At 47.7% G+C, this 17,676-nt stretch overlaps 1 protein-coding gene across 1 annotated transcript; it reads right to left on the bottom strand.

Moving 5' to 3' along the window:
• Positions 1 to 1,004: 1,004 nt before the first annotated feature.
• On the bottom strand, positions 1,005 to 4,278 carry si:ch211-153f2.3 (alanine and arginine-rich domain-containing protein). The gene is made up of 2 exons (XM_059956562.1): positions 3,954 to 4,278; positions 1,005 to 2,916 (listed from the first exon to the last, which is right to left on the bottom strand). The coding sequence occupies exons 1-2, from the start codon at positions 4,215 to 4,217 to the stop codon at positions 2,782 to 2,784; spliced, it is 399 nt and encodes a 132-aa protein (XP_059812545.1). The 5' UTR covers positions 4,218 to 4,278; the 3' UTR covers positions 1,005 to 2,781.
• Positions 4,279 to 17,676: the final 13,398 nt, after the last annotated feature.

Here is a 17,676-nt window from a genome sequence, read left to right as displayed (position 1 = left end):
CCAGCATAATCTTTATGGATTTTGACACATTTCACTGTGCGTCCAGATGTTTCAGTGTGCGTGTGCAAGTGCCACGGGTTCAATTCCTGCCTCTGCCTGTAAGGAGTTTGTACTTTCTCCCCAAGACTGTGTGGGTTTTCTCCGGGTGTTCCGGTTTCTTGCAGCAGTCCAAAGATGTACCGGTTGGTATGTTAATTGGTCGTTGTAAGTTGCCCTGTGATTAGGTGAGTGTTAAATTGGAGGACTGCTGAGCAGCACAGCTCAAAAGGCAGGAAGGACCTATTCTGTGCCGCATCTCAATACTGTAATAACAAAAATAAAACAAACAAGAGAAAATCTGCAGATGCTGGGAATTCAAGTACTCTTTTCCATAGACACTGCCTGGCTCACTGAGTTCCTCCCACATTTTGTGCATGTTGCACAACAAAAATTAGTATTGTTTCCCAGTGATGTAGTATAGACTTTTATGCCAGTTTGGAAATGCAGTCTGTTGGATGTACAGGACAAAAAGAGATGACACTGTAAACAATGTGGATACAATCAGTAAATTCCAAAGAAATATTAATGCAAAACAGTAACAACTGAATTCCAGTAAAGGCAAGAGTGATATTGTTAACTTGAGGAAGTCTGCAGATGCGGGAAATCCAAAGTAACACACACAAAATGCTGGAAGATCTCAGCAGGTCAGGCAACATCGATGGAAATGAATAAACAGTTGACATTTCAGGCCAAGACCCTTCATCAAGACACTTATGTTTGTTCCTCGACATAGATCCTGCGTGACCTACTGAGTTTGTCTGATTACATTGTTTTCTAAATTCTATTGTACTTCCTTCATTTTCCTGTGAATGCCTGCAAGAAAATGAATCTCAGGGTGGTACATGGTAATAAATGACTACTTTGGTAAATTTATTTCATACATAGGAATATACGTTGAATAGAATGTTCTTACAGATGCTGTTGTCAATGGTTTGATACATAAGATCATGATACCAGCACCAAAACAGCAGTAGAACGTAATTTATTTACAGTACATTGCTTAAGTTTTTTGACATAAATTTTCCCTTATCAGCTTCCAACCTCCATAGTGAGAATCGTTTTTCGTCCCTTCTGGGAGCACTGACACAAAAAAGCAGCATCCATTATCCATTATCACCCAGATCACGCTCTCTTCTCACTGCTACCATCAGGAAGGAGGTACAGGATCCTCAGGTCTAACACCACCAGATTTCAGAACAGTTACTACCCCTCAATCATCAGGCTCTTGAACCAGTGTGGATAACTTCACTCACTTCGGCATCATTAAGGACCCCCAGCACCCAGGGCATGCCCTCTTCACACTGTTACCATCAGGTAGGAGGTACAGAAGCCTGAAGGCACACATTCAGCAATTCAGGAACAGCTACTTCCCCTCTGCCGTCCAACTACTGAATGGACAGTGAAACCAAGAGCACTACTCACTACTTTTTAATTTCTATTTTTTTTCACTACTTATTTAACTATATATATATTTAACATAATTCACTTTTTCCTCTATCATTATGTATTGCATTGTACTGCTACCGCAAAGACAACAAATTCCACGACATATGCTGGTGATATTAAGCCTGATTCTGAACTGATTCCACAACCTATGAATTCTCCGCAATTCATGTTCTCAGAATTATTTATATTTGTATAACTTGATTTCTTTTGTATGCTGGTTATTTGTCAGTCTTGGTTTATGTATCGTTTTTCATTGAATTCTGTTGTATTTCTTTATTTTCCTGCTATAATAAATTTGCTTTGATTTTGATTTGGACATTCCTAACTAACTGCTACCTATCCCTAATTGCCCTAGATCTGAGTGGTTTGCTGTTGGATTTGGGAGGGTAACTGAATCCCAACCGCATTGAAGTGAGTCTGGAATCACGCAGTGAGCAGGCTAGGCAAACAGAACAAGTTGCCATCCCTGTAGTACGAGGTTTTATATTGTCAACATCATTAAGTCCAAATTTTATCCAAATTTACTCTGGGTGAACTCTGGCCCCTGGGGCATGAGTCCAGGCCGGGATTACTAGTACGGTTCAATGGACACCGACAAAAAAGGTTACAATCCAGTGAAGCCTCATTTCTGAAGAGTCGGGTATTCTCTCCCATTTCAGTTGACTTTCTTTTATAAACAATGCCTTGAGGCAAAGGACAATAAAATCAGATTGTTGTCCAATCCTAGGAGCAGGAGTACTCCTGCCCAACTGTTACCCATCCTGGACCCACGGACACTGTAAAGTAGAGCGCCTGCTGCATCCAAACCCTGAACAGGAGAAAATCTGCAGATGCTGGAAATCGGAGCAACACGCAATGCTGGAGGAACTCAGCAGGCCGGGCAGCATGGATGCTGTCCAGCATCGTGTGTCGCTCACACTCAAACCCGAACCGATGTCGTGAAGAAGTCGGCCCCTCTGATGGCGATTACAGCCGGCTGGAAATGCCAGGCCAGCCCCGTTACAGGAGTCCAAGCCGATGGGAAGGTCAGGGCACTGTTCCCGCGCGAACACCCGTGGGACCTCAGAAGGACAAGATGCAGCGCGGGTCCTGTTTGAAACCCATCTAACTATTACGCCCCCTTACCCTGTTGCGTGCAGAACGCATTTGAATTCTACAGAAATAATCCATGGACGATACTTAATTCGACTTGACGTGTTACATTGCAACAATAAGTCAAAGCTGCACTCATCTGTCTGGCTCGGTGGCTCCAAAATGGGGTGTTGATGTTGGGCGGCAGTCCTCTATAAAGGGTATTCATTTCTGAATGCCCGCGGTTCGCGCCGGCGGCGACCCGGCGCGCAGTTCCTGTTCTCTCCTCAGTACTTGGATCTCACTGTTTAACTCCAGTAATGTTCTGGCCAGCTGCCGGTCCTGACATCGCATCTCCAACTGCAGAGAGGTGAGACAGAATGTGACGGATCTTTTTAAAGTCAGAAGTAAATTTTGTCATCCAAGCACATGCATGTCAGAGAGTTTCATGTTCCTGTGGGCATACTCAGCAAATCTATAGAATAATAACTATAATAGGACCAACCAGACATTGATTCTGCCTGAGCAGGCTGGAGGAGCAACACCTCATATTCCAGGATGCTGGAGGAACTCAGCGGGTCAGGCAGCCGAGACCCTTCCTCAGAACTTGTCCACCGCCGAGTTCCTCCAGCATTTTCTGTGTGTTGCTTTGTATTTCCAGCATCTGCAGACTTCCTCGTGTTAGCGAGTTACACCCCGTATTCCGCCTGGGTCCCCTCCAGTCTGATGGCATGAACATTGATTTCTCTGACTTCCGGTAGTCTCCTCCTCCTCTCTTTCTTCCCCATTCGGACTCCCGTGTTACCCCTTGTCTCCTCAACTGCCCATCGCTCCCCTCCTCTTCCCCTCTCTCCTATCATTCTTGAGACGATACCTCAGGAGGACAGCGCCCGCGGTAAGGACGCTCACCGCTCAGGACGTGACCCCCTTTATCCGGGAGGAGGTACCGCAGCCTGAAGATACACACTCAAAGTTTTCTTCCCCTCCACTCTAAGATTTCTGAACGGTCCATGAATTCATGAGCACTGCCGCACTATTTGCCCTCTTCTTGACCAGTTTATTTATCATTTATAATTCTTATTCAATAGTTTTATTTAATATCAGAGAGTTAATAAATGAGTTATTGTAACATAAGAATTTTTAAAAGTTCTGCTGCCGCACAACAACAGATTTCACGACATATGTCGGTGATGATAAAGCCGATTCCGATTCTGATCGGTCTTGGAACCCCAAAAGGAGACCATTCCCCCCTCCCCCCTCTTCCCACCGATGTTCCTCCCGCAGAATCTGTTTTGTAGGGGAGAGATATAAGCTGGAAAGGTCCCCTCCCATCACCCACGCCCGCGATCTGCTGGAGCACCTGCTGCAGACGGTCCGAGCGCCCGGCGCTCACTCACCAGCTCGGTCCGGACCCAGCTAATGGCTCCGTCGATCTGCGCTCTGCGGAGCTCCTCGTCCACCCGGGCGCTCCTGCTCAGGCTGCTGGTCTGGGCGAGCTCACACGGAGCGGGGGCTCCCCTGAAGGCGCTGAGCAGCCGGCGCTTGATATCATCCAGCACCCTGCTGGAGACGGTGTCCTCGTACTGGGTGTCGCTGCTCATGGCCGGCAGAGCGGCGCTCCGCGGGCTCCGGCTCCTCGGCACGGCGCTTGCCTGGAGCATCGTGGGCACCGAATCCTCTCCAGCACTACCCCCCCCCCCCCCCCAGAGCCAAGTCTGCGGCGTCGCTGCTTCTTAACTCGGGCGGACTTGTGATTCGAACTGCGCGTGTGAATGGGGTGGCGAGGAGGTGGGAGTGGTGTGCGGGAGGCGAGGGTGGTGGGCTTGTTTCCGGACTCTCTCCTGTGGAGAGACGAGTCAAAACCCATTGTGCTGGCCTCTTCAGAGAAAGGAGTTGGCAGGTTCAATTGGGAAGGGTAGGGGGGCGGGGGCAGAATAAAAACGAGTATCTCCCACCCCCCCCCACCCCCAACCACAGTCACCTCACCGCTCCAGTGAACACCGCCTCGATGAACAGTATATCGCCTGGGGCGAACCTCATACCGCCCCGCCTCGTACAGTCAGCACCCGCTCCTAGGCAACACGAGGAAGAGGCAAGACTGCTTATTGCCATTCTTCAGTGCACGAGTGTAAAGGAGAACGAAATGATTTAAAGTTCAGAGTAAACTTAGATGTCACCGTATACGAGCCTCATTGTCTTGCGGGCATACTCAATAAGGGACAGACCTCACCAACAAAGCAGAACTGTACAAATACAAAAAAAATACATGATAATAATAAAAATAAATTATCAATAAATATCGGGAACATCAGATGAAGACTCTTTGGAAGTGAGTCCATAGGTTGTGGGAACGTTACCTCCTCTATTTGAAGAGGTTGAGGGGCAGGTACTGTTCCTAAACCTGGCGGTGTTTCTCTGGATCCGATGCAGCGTAAAAAAAAACATTAAGTATAAAGATCACTATAAAAACAGGGATAAAACACAGTAAGTTTAATTATAAAAGCAATCCTATAAAATACAATGACTGGCCGTAGAAAGTGACGCTAGGTGCTGTAGTGGTGGTGGTGGTGGGAGCGGGGGGGGGTGTTAAATGTGTGAAGGAGTTGATCAACCTGGCGGATTGAGGCTTGCGAATCACACTGCGAAATAACTGGCCACTAGAGAGTCAGGGACACAGATTGTGAGTGAGCGTCACCGTTACCGGGCTCCCGGGCGGGGTCCAGCGGCTCGTTTCCGTTGTTGCTCGATTCAGAGCAACGCACACATACAAAATGCTGGAGGAACCCGGCAGGTCAGGCAGCTTCCCCCTTCCTTTCCAGTCCCGATGAAGGGACTCGACCCGAAACCTCATTTCCATATGTGCTGCCCGACCTACTGAATTTCTCCGTGATTTTGCTTTGGACTTTCAGCATCTACTAAATCGCTTGTATTTATAATTTCAGTTCAGAAATAGTTTTCCAGCTCGGGTTTTTTTTTGTTGTTTTGTTGCTGTTGCTCCCCGTTCCCGAGATGATGAGAAAATCCGGCCCGCCCCCGAGCTCCGCTGGCCGCTGTCGGTCACCGATGCGCACAGAGTGAAGCAGACTGCCGGCTCCCGGGGCGCGCCACCGGCGTGTCCGCGAACAATCTCTCAGTGTCAGCCGCACTGCTAAGAAACCACTACATTCCTCGCCGCTTTCCTGCTGAGGTCTGAACGCCGTCTTTTTAAATGAGCAGTTCCCGATTCACACCAAAGTTGGTTATGTTGCAGTGGAGGGAAAAACAATGCCGTCAAAGAGAATAGGATTGTCCGCGAGAAAACGAATCTCGAGGTTATATACGGTGACCTCCCGTACCTAAGGCAGTGGCCACTGAGTGTATGTTCAGCTGCTGTAGCCCATCCACTTCAATGCGTGCAGTGATGATCTTTTCCACCCGCTTCATCTCCCCAGTCTACCTATAAGCTAATCTTATGTATTTATACTTATTGTATTTTAATTGTTTTCTTTATGCTTATTATTTTTACCCGGAGTAACAACCATTTGCTTCTCCATTATGCTTGTGTACTTACCAATCTTCTTCCCAGAGGACCACAGCATTGTCTTAGGGTTTGGAGTCTTCCCTGGCTCAACGACCGGACTATGTAACAGTTTCTTCCCCCAAGCTATCAGACTCCTCGATACCCAGAGCCTGGACTGACACCTTACTGCCCTACTGTCCTGTTTATTACTTATTGTAATTCCTGCACTGTTCTGTGCACTTTATGCAGTCCTGTGTAGGTCTGTTCTGTTTTTTATGTAGTCCAGTCTAGTTTTTGTACTGTGTCATGTAACACCATGGTCCTGAAAAACGTTGTCTCATTTTTACTATGTACTGTACCAGCAGTTATGGTCGAAATGACAATAAAAGTGACTTGACTTGAGAGCCGTGTTGGCTGGACTCAGGGCTTTGTGCTTTGGTCCTCAGTAGGGTCACCCATGCCAAACAGGTCAAAGGGCAGAGGCCAGAATAAGAGTGGTCCACTGGGTCCTGCAGGTTCGGGGAGATTCAACTCAGGGCTAACAATCCTGACTGGTAAAACAAAATTATTATGGAAGATTCCTTCTGTATCTGAGTGTGAGGGAATCCTGAGTCTCCACCAGGGACTTGTACGACTGACAGTGGTGAAAACTGAGTGGAAGCTCCTGATATGACGAAGGAAGCCCTGAACACTGCCGGAGATGGTGGACCTTCACTGATGTCCCAAACGCCAGCGGCATACCGGGCCGCAGCTGGGTAGGTTACTTAAGAACCTTGAATGTTGCCTGGTTCCAAAACAAATCCAGCAAGTGTCATTCCTGTGGGTGAAAACGCCTTGTTAATGGGAACGGTCAGAGGAGAATAGTTCAAGCTGGCTAACTCAGATAACCTACCACACATTACAACAGTGGTGTGCTGAAGAGTGATGTGCAAAGCACACCTATCCTTGAAGTGGGTGGACCACGAGCATACACTCAGTGGCCACATTATTTGGTACAAGAGGTACTTAATAAGGTAGCCACTGAGCGCATATGTTAATAATGGTGAAGGCCATTATGATGTAGTTCTGCTGGGCATTTCAGCCAGTGCTTATGATTCATTCCCAGCATTGTCCCGCGTGGTGGCGCAATAATATCAGCGCCGGACTCCGGAGCAAAGGTTCCCGAGATCAAATCCAAGTCGGTTGAGCGTCGAGCGAGTAACTCGGCCTGGTAAAAACAAGAATAGCTTGCTACGGAAACACCGTCATGACGGTGCCCCGATAACTCCACTGCCGAGTTAAGGTCTGTTCCTCTTCTTCTTCAATACGAGCATTAGTAATGGGGTACCACGGTAGCTTGGCGGTTAGCGAGTTTGGAGTTCAGTTATGGCATCTTCTGTAAGTTTGTACGCCCTCCCCGTGAGTGCGTAGATCCCCTCCGGGTGCTCCGGTTTTCTCCTGCATTCCAAAGACGTACCAGTTGGTAGGTTAATCGGTCATTCTAATTTGTCCTGTGATCGGGCTAGGGTCCAATGGGTGCGCTACTGATCCATGTGGCTCGTTGGGCTGGAAGGGCCTGTAGCTCTAAATAAGTAAATAAAATCACCATTGCGTGAAAGGGGTCATTACAACATTATACACAGATGGGTATGTAGCGGTTAGTGTCATCACTTTCCGGCGCTAGTGCTTGCGATTGGGGTTCGCTTGCCCCTGTTGCCGGTTAAGGACGTTCTCCCTGTGACCGTGTGGGTTTCCTCTGGGTGCCTCACTCTCCTCCCACATCCCAAAGATGTACGGGTTACGGTTACCAAGCTGTGGGCGTGCTACACTGGTGTCGGAAGAGTAGTGACACATGCCGGCTGCCTCCAACGCATCTTCGGTCATCGGTGCAAACAGCGTCTTTCACCGTTGGTCCGAAGTGCATGTGACAAATAGAGCTAATCTTTAACAGAGGTAAATAGCAAAATAGAAAATGTTAATTACAATGTCTGCTGTGCAATTTGCTCTATCAAAAACAGCAGGAAAACCTCAAATATATACGTAGGGCAACTTTTCATTCCGTGGTGGAATTCTGTAGCAAGCAGCTCAGAGACCACCCAGCACTCATACGACACAAGCATTCAGCAAGCGGGGAAGTCTGTCGCAAAAAACCCATGTGGAATTGGTTATCTGACCCATTGCAGCTTATGTAAGTGATTGTGGTTGCTTTAATTAGGGCTAAATGCTCATAAAGTACAGACTGAAAACATGGCGTATAGAACTAGGAATTAAATGCAGACCGTTACTAGGACTTCAAGCCTGAGTCCCCAGGCTTCAGTGCTGATGGAAAATGTGATATCTTTTATTTAGAGATATGGCAGAGTAACGTGACCTTCCGACACAACAAGCCTTTGCCACCTATGCGATCAATGGCATGAACATCGATTTCTCAAACTTCCGGTAATTACCCCCACCCCCAACACTCCTCTCCTTCACCATTCACCATTCTTGTTTCCCTCTCACACCTTCTCTTCTTACCTGCCCATCACCTCCCTCTGGTTCTCTTCCCCCTTCCCTCTCTTCCATGGTCTTCTGACCTCTCCTTTCAGATCCCCCCTTCTCCAGCCCTTTATCTCTTCCTCCAATCAACTTCCCAGCTCCTCACTTCACCCCCCTTCCCCTCGGTTTCACCCATCCCCTGCCACCTTGTACTTCTCAATCCCATCGCCCCACCTTCTTATTCTGGCTCTACCCCACTTCCTTTCTAGTCCTGTTGAAAAGTGTCGGCATGAAACGTTGACTGCTTATCCCCATCCATAGATGCTGCCTGACCTGCTGAGCTCCTCCAGCACATCGTGTGTACTGTTCAACTGACCTGCCAACTCACAGGACTTTGAAATGTGAGAGGAAATCGGAGCACCTGGATGAAACCAACACGGCCACAGTGAGAATATACAAACTCCTTACAGATAGCAATGAAATTGAACCCTAGTCGCTGGTGCCGTTGTAGCGTTACACTAACTGTTACAGTACCATGCCACCCTGTATCAGTAAAACCACCTGTACTTCTCTCGTTGTACTTTGGAGAGTTTTCAATTAGACCTAAGATGAAGGAGCAGAATTCAGCCAGTTGTCCCACATTTCAACATGGCTGATCCATTTCCCTCTCAGTCCCAATCCCCTGCCTTCTCCCTGACCAATCAAGAATCTATCAACCTCTGCCTTAATGACTTGGCCTCCACAGCCACAGCAATTAGTCAATAGTGCTTTGATTGGTTGGTTGAATAGCAAAAGGATATTCTTGTATTTTTCTACAGAAAAGAATGCGTCTGGGAGTTCATGTACAGAATAATATTTGCTGGCTTTCTTCTGCAGAATTACTATCATTAATAGTTACCACAGCAATCAGACATGACAGAATGGTGGAGCTGACTCAATGGGCTGAATGGCCTAACTTTGTTCCTATGTCTTGTGATCCTATGGCCTTATATTTAGCAGGAACTCTATTTCTTCCTTCAACAAGTACTTCTGTGTTTCTTGGATTGCAGAATCTTTAGATAAGGGTATTAGAAACAGGACCAATGTTAACGTGAGCACTTGGCAGAAACAAGACTCAATTGCACACTGATGATGTCACCTCAACTGGCGACGAAATGTTTTGCGACCTAACCTCCAGGCTTGGCAAACAACCCTACAAACAAAACAGCCAAACCGAGCACCAATCTTCTCTTTCATTTCAGAACTTAGCAAAAAGTCACTTAGATTAGATTAATGGATTATCATAAATGCGAGAGTGCAATGAGATATCCTGTTTGCAACAGCAAACATAAATATAATAACAGTAAATATAACAATAAGTACAATGACAAGAAGATGTAATGACAAGGATGTAAGGGTGAGGTTTTATAAAACACTGAGGAGGCCCCACTTGGAGGATTGTGGGCAGTTTTGGGACCTCTTATCTAAGAAAGGATATGCTGACATTGCAGAGGGTAAAAGGAGGTTCCTGAAAATTATTCTGGGATTGAATAGTTTGTCATATGAGGAGCATTTGATGGCTCTGGGCCTCTACTCACTGAAATTCAGAGGAATTAGGGGTGACCTCAGCGAAACCTATTGAATGTTGAAAAGCCTCAGCTGAGTGGATGTGGAGAGGATATTTCCTATGGTGGGGGAATCTTAAACCAGAGGACACAGTCTTAGGGGTGTCCTTTTAGAATGGAGATGAGGAGGTATATCTTTAGCCAGAGAGTGGTGAATCTATGGAATTCATTGCCATAGGCGGCTGTGAAGGTCAAGACATTGGGTATATTTAAGGCAGATATTGAAAGATTCTTGATTAGTCCTGGCATTAAGGTATACAAGGAAAGAGCAGGAGACTGGGGCTGAGAGGGAAATGGATCAGGCATGATGAAATGGTGGAACACAGTCAATGAGCCCAAGTGGCCTAATTCTGCTCCTATATCTTGTGGTTTTATGGTCTAAGATGGAATGAATGAATGGAAGTGACGAGCCTGTGTTAGACTGTGCAGTGTTTGGACAGTCATGAGCAGAACAATTGCTGTACCAACCTTAAAGTTCAAGTTTAATTGTCATTTAACCCTACACTTGTATACAACTAAACAAAACAGGGCCAAGGTGCAAAGCACAGAACACAGCACATATAGTCACATAACACAGCACATCACCTATATAATCACGAGCACATATAGTCACATCACACATATAATCACGAGCACATATAGTTACAAAAGCACAAACAGTCACACAAATAATATTAGCACAAGTCTCTGAGTGACATGGCCTGAAGATTAATGGTTCATGGATGTTGTCCTGGAGTCATGTTTCTGCAGGAACAAGTACACAGCAGTTCCTCATCTCACACTGCGTCAGCTGCAGTTGAAAACAATCCAGCTTGTCTTCTGGGAGTGAACACTGGGAAGTAGCACCAACAGGAGGGTTCATCCCCCAACCCAGCACAGATTCCTGTACACATGCCGTGCCTCTGTTCTCTCCCGCAGCGCCTCTGGCGCCCCTATACCAAGTGGCTGTATCAAGCGACACCGCAGCCTGAGGGCATGATCCATGCAACAGTCAAGGCTGCATAGCACTCCACCTTCGGTCTTGCCAATGAACCAATGAGCCAGAGTTGCAGTATTTGGGCCTTGACCCCAGGACTCACCAGACATGAGTATGATCTTCAAGCCTTGACCACAGGACTCAACAGACATGAGTTTGACTTTTGGGCCTTGACCCCAGGACTCAATAGACTTGGGTTTGACTTTTGGGCCTTGACCCCAGGACTCAATAGACTTGGGTTTGACTTTTGGGCCTTGACCCCAGGACTCAATAGACTTGGGTTTGACTTTTGGGCCTTGACCCCAGGACTCAACAGACTTGGGTTTGACTTTTGGGCCTTGACCCCAGGACTCACCAGACATGAGTTTGATCTTCAAGCCTTGACCCCAGGACTCAACAGACATGAGTTTGATCTTCAAGCCTTGACCCCAGGACTCACCAGACATGAGTTTGATCTTCAAGCCTTGACCACAGGGCTCAACAGACATGAGTATGATCTTCAAGCCTTGACCACAGGACTCAACAGACATGAGTTTGACTTTTGGGCCTTGACCCCAGGACTCAATAGACTTGGGTTTGACTTTTGGGCCTTGACCCCAGGACTCAACAGACTTGGGTTTGACTTTTGGGCCTTGACCACAGGACTCAACAGACTTGGGTTTGACTTTTGGGCCTTGACCCCAGGACTCAACAGACTTGGGTTTGACTTTTGGGCCTTGACCCCAGGACTCAACAGACTTGGGTTTGACTTTTGGGCCTTGACCCCAGGACTCACATGGACATTCTGAATTTTCCTGGATGCCTCAAAAAGTGAACACCCTGATGCGCTTTCTTGATCAGCACATCGATGTGAAGCGACCAGTTGAGGTTGCTGATGATGTGGATGCCAAATGACTTGAAGATGTTGATCATCTCTCCAGCTGCTCTGTTGATGAGAACAGCATTGTGTTCACCCAATGCTTCCTTAGGTCAATGACCAACTCTTTCACCTTGTTGATGTTAAAGTCTGGGCTGTAGTTCTGTCACAGTGACGCAAGATTTTCATTCCCGTTCTGGTACTCCATCCCAACAACGCTGTTGATCAGGCCGATAACAACGGATTCATTGGCAAACTTAACGGGCTGGGTTGGCACTGTACCTGGCCACACTGTTGTGGATATAGAGCAGGAGACTGAGCACACAATCCTGAGGAATGCTAGTGCTGAGGGTCAGGATTGTCAAAATATTGGGACCAACTCTGGCAGTCAGAAAGTCTATAAGCCTGTTGCAGATGGGGCCCCAAGGCCAAGGTCTAGGAGTATAGAGATGAGTTTATTTGACCCTATAATATTGTTGGCCAGAAAGAATGACAATCTTCAAATCAGTGAATTCAAATGAATCAAGGACAGTGGAAGCGGTCTTTGTTCTTGCCGTGTGCTTGGGGGATGGAGGCTGCCACTTTGTGAAGACACTGTGTGGTAAACTACGTATACGTCTGGACACGCCCCCCCCCCCCCCCCCCCCGCTGACTGCTCCTGTGGCTCCTCCCACAGACCCCAGTATAAAGGCGATTGGAGCCTGGGCCCTGCCCTCAGTCTCCAGGATGTAGCATAGTGGTCAATTGCTGCTTGTTCTTTCTTCCAGTCAATAAAAGCCCATCTCTCGCCTCACGTCTCAGAGAGTTATTGATGGTGCATCAATTTTATTGGCTGGAAGTTTAAACCATGGACAGCATTTTACGTCCGGAAAAATTAGGCCTTGATCCTCGAGGCTCCGAAGCAGCTCTTGCCTTTGAACTCTGGCTTGCATGCTTCCAATCAGACTTGGAACAGATTCCAGTGACTGAGCCTGTCACAAAGTACAAAATATTACTATCTAGAGTAAGTCCGAAAGTATTCTCCCTTATCAGGGACCTACCGACCTACCAAGGGGCACTGGACATCCTCAAAAGACAGTACCTGCGGCCGGTAAGCCAGAGGGTCACCATGGCTTCTGGGTCGCATTCCACAGACATCCGGGTGGGTTGTGGGTTGGGACCTTGGTGGTGCAGGGCACAGAATATCGGAACTTTGTGCTACTGGTCATGCCTCAACTGTGTGTGCCTGTGCTATTGGGGCTGGACTTCCAGAGTCACGTCTAAAGTGTGACTATGGCATATGATGGGCCCCTCCCACCACTCACTGTCAGGAATCCTCAGTTTGGTGGGACTTCGTCATATACCCCACAACTGACCACACACACACACACACACACACACACACACACACACACACACACACACACACACACACACACACACACACACACACACACACACACACACACACACACACACACACCGACCTGCACATCCAACCCAGCACCATGCCGACAGCTGCGCTACTGACACCACTTGCAGCCTCTCCACCCTCAAGATCCCTCCCCCACCACTGTTCGCCAACCTGACCCCCGACTGTAAACCTGTGGCAACTAAAAGCAGAAGGTACAGCGTGGGGGACAGGGCCTTCATTCAGTCAGAGGTGCAGCGGCTGCTCAGGGAGGGGATCATTGAGCCAAGCACAAGTCCTTGGAGGGCCCAGGTGGTTGTTGTTCAGACCGGGCAGAAAAATAGGATGGTCGTGGACTATAGCCAGACCATCAATAGGTTCACGCAGCTTGATGCATACACCCTACCCCACATCGCGGATATGGTCAATCAGATAGCTCAGTACAAGGTGTACTCGACCGTAGACCTGAAATCCACTTACCATCAACTCCCCATCCACCCAGAGGACCGCCCCTACACCACCTTCGAGGTGGGCGGCAGGCTCTATCACTTCCTGCGCATCCCCTTCGGTGTCACAAATGGTGTCCCGGTCTTCCGGAGGGAAATGGACCGGATGGTGGACCAGTGCCAACTAAAGGCCACATTTCCCTATCTGGATAACATCACCATCTGTGGTCACGACTGGCCGGATCACAACGCCAACCTCCAACGATTTTTCCAAGTGGCTGAAGCCCTGAACCTTACTTATAACAGGGACAAGTGTGTGTTCGGTACCACCCGGCTCGCTATCCTTGGGTATGTCGTGGAGAACGGGGTCATTGGCCCTGATCCCGACCGTATGCGCCCCCTGTTAGAACTCCCTCTTCCCACCACCCTCAGAGACCTCAGATGGTGCCTGGGCTTCTTTTCCTATTACGCCCAATGGGTCCCTCATTACGCAGACAAGGCCCGCCCCTGGTCAAGTCTACCACTTTTCCCCTCTCTGCTGAGGCCTGTGCTGCCTTCAGCCGCATTCAAGGGGACATTGCCAAAGCAACGATGCATGCGGTGGACGAGACCATTCCCTTCCAAGTAGAGAGTGACACCTCCGATTTCGCGCTTGCTGCTACCCTCAATCAGGCAGGCAGGCCAGTAGCATTCTTCTCTCGTACCCTTCAAGGCTCTGAAATTCGGCACTCCGTGGTGGAGAAAGAAGCCCAGGCCATAGTGGAAGCTATTAGGCACTGGAGGCACTATCTTGCCGGCAAAAGGTTCACCTTGCTGACCGACCAGCGCTCAGTTGCGTTCATGTTCAGCAACCAACAGCGGGGCAAAATCAAAAATGATAAAATTCTGCGGTGGAGAATCGAACTCTCCACCTACAACTATGATATCCTGTACCGGCCTGGAAGGCTCAATGAGCCCCCTGATGCCCTATCCCGGGGAGCATGTGCCAGCGCGCAGCTCGACCAGCTATACGCCCTCCATGCACATCTTTGCCACCCTGGGGTCACCCGATTTTACCATTTTGTGAAAGCCCAGAACCTGCTGTACTCCCTTGAGGACATCAGGACGATGACCAGGGACTGCCAAGTCTGTGCTGAGTGCAAACCGCACTTCTACCGTCCTGAAAAGGCGCAACTTATCAAGGCCACCCACCCCTTTGAGCAACTGAGTGTTGACTTTAAGGATCCCCTTCCCTCCACCGACCACAATGTCTACTTTCTCAACATTATCGACGAGTACTCGCGGTTCCCCTTTGCCATCCCCTGCCCCGATACCACTGCCACGTCCATCATAAAAGCCCTGCGCCAGCTCTTCACTCTGTTCGGATGTCCCTGCTATATCCACAGTGATAGAGGGTCCTCCTTTATGAGTGACGAGCTACGCCAGTACCTGCTGGCTAGGACCATGAGCTATAATCCCCGGGGAATGGACAGCTGGAGAGGGAGAATGCCACTGTTTGGAAGGCCACACCCTTAGCCCTCAGATCAAAGGGATTGCTGGTTATTGATGGTGCATCACACTCTATTCTTCATTTTGTGAGCTTGAAATGCTGGGCTTAATTAGTGTTTTAAAGAAGGCACAAAGACTCTTCAGGTAATCTGCTGGACTGGAGGTCATTTCCAAATAAGGAGTTATTTGTGAGGTGTTCTTTGGTTGGCTATAACATGCAGGATTGTGAATGCCTGAGGTGATTCGATCTCATTGTTGACTGAGAACAAAGAACCATGAGTCAGCAACTGTCCCTTGATGGGAAGAGGACAATAGATGGATGCTGGCTTGGACCAGAACCAATGACCAGGTGTTAAAGGCCAGACACGTGACCTGCGGCCAATGACACGGGAATGCGACATTTGAATTGATAAGAAATGGATATAAAAGTGGGTGCTTTGTGGGTGCCGGTGGCGGTAACTTTGAAGAATAACCATCGCAGATAACAAGCGAGAAGAACCCTACGTGAAGCACGTGGAGAATGAATCGGGACCACGAGGAACAAGGAACGCCTGGCCAGCGTAAATTCTTCCGCCCGGGTAATACCTTTGCTATTCTTTGACTATCCAGGAGAGTCAGGGATACTTAGCAGGTGTGCGCACAAGGTATTTAGTGTATGAATTCACGTACTTGTTAGTTTGAACAATAAAGGTAATTGTCAGTAAATACAGATCTCCCTGTGCCTCACTCAGAATCGTTGGAAGACATAGCAGCGCTATCTCTCTCTCTCTTTCCAACAGTATGAAGGCTGAGTTGCAGTGTGTGAATAGCATCCTGATATACAGTATGTACACCACCCCTTCCCCTACCTTCTTACTCTGACTCTTCCCCTTTCCTTTTCAATCCTGATGAAGAGTTTCAACCTGAAACGCCAACTCTTCATTTCCCACCATAGATGCTCCCTGGCCTGTTGAGTTCCTCCAGCACTTTGTGTGTGCGTGGGAGAAGGCATCTTCTATAGATCAATTCTTCCACTATGCAAATGGAAAACAGGTCTGGATAGTCTGGGAGAGTGGCAATCATGGAGCTACTGGTGGGTAGTCACGGAGTGTGACAGCAGGTGGTTGAAGTGAGAGGGTGAAGGTTCAATTTAAGTTTATACAGGTCCCTGAGTATCAAAGGGGATATTATCCATCTAGAGCAGTGTTTCCCAAACCTTTTGAGTTACTGTCCCATTGGTTCCCAGACTATATCCCCAGTGCTTTCCTCTCCCTTTCTGGCCATTACAAAAGATTTTTTAAAGAATTTTGATTTACAATCCACAGTGAAAGAAAATAGAAACTCCAAATTCAAATTAGTGACAAATAATTGCAAAAATATTCAAATCTATTTAAAGCCAGAAATACAAAAATTTCTTTATTTACTTACAATAGAGTCAATTTTCATCAACAATTTTAGAGCGTGCATTAGTAGTCCATCTCCAAGAGGACTACGACCTTGTTGTTGGGTTTGGAGGCTTGTGTGCCTCAATGATCCAGAGCTATGTTGGCTGGAGTCAGGGCTTTATGCTTTGGTTCTTGGTAGGGTCACCTATGCCAAACAGGTCAAAGGGTAGAGGCCAGACTAAGTTGTCCACTGGTCCTCCAGGTTTGGTGGTTCTGCTCAGGGCTAACAACCGTGACTGGTATGTGGATGCTGTGTGTTGTCCCCGCCTCGCCCAAAAACAGACAGTACACCATAAGCGATTAAATGAGTACAATTTATAAAGGTTACTATAACTAAGTGATTAATAACGATACAGTATATATGAAGAGAAAAAAATAAAGAAAAGGCGCCAAACTTATCAAAGTCCAAACCACTTCATGCACAACCGTTGGAGCTCAGTTACTGAAGTCTTCTGGCCACCATTCGATCCCCTCCGAACTCCTCGACTCGCATCTCAGGACCCTCCAACTGGTCAACCAAGCACATCTAGCTTCATCCCCCCCTCGGAGTACCTCCTGGCCTCGGACCCCCGCTTGGGGTCCATTCCTCGCCCAGTTTACAGCATTGCGTCTTCTCTCTCAACCCCCTCGCGCCGATCTACCCAAAAGCCCGTCAACAAAAGCTTACAGACTCAGAAGAAAGAGCATTAATCCCCATTTGGTTTACAAAGGAATACAATTCTAGTTATCAATAAATTTTAACAAACAAGCTTCCAGCACTCTCTCACAACAAAGAAACATTCCTGCTTTTAACAAAACAAAGAAGCTCTTTCCCAACAGTAACAAAGAAAAAAGAAGAAACCCCCTTTACAGGTAGAACAAAATTGTTACAGAAACAATCTACCTCTGAGTGTGACGGTATTCTGGAGTCTCCACCCAGGAATTACATGACTGACAGTAGTAAAAACCAGGAGAAGATTTCTGACATGATGAAGGAAGCC

This window comes from Hypanus sabinus, chromosome 1 (genome assembly GCF_030144855.1).
Source record: "Hypanus sabinus isolate sHypSab1 chromosome 1, sHypSab1.hap1, whole genome shotgun sequence".
Taxonomy (NCBI): Eukaryota; Metazoa; Chordata; class Chondrichthyes; order Myliobatiformes; family Dasyatidae; genus Hypanus; species Hypanus sabinus.
The sequence above is the reverse complement of the archived record's forward strand: the minus strand, read 5'-3'. Positions and strand labels throughout refer to the sequence as shown.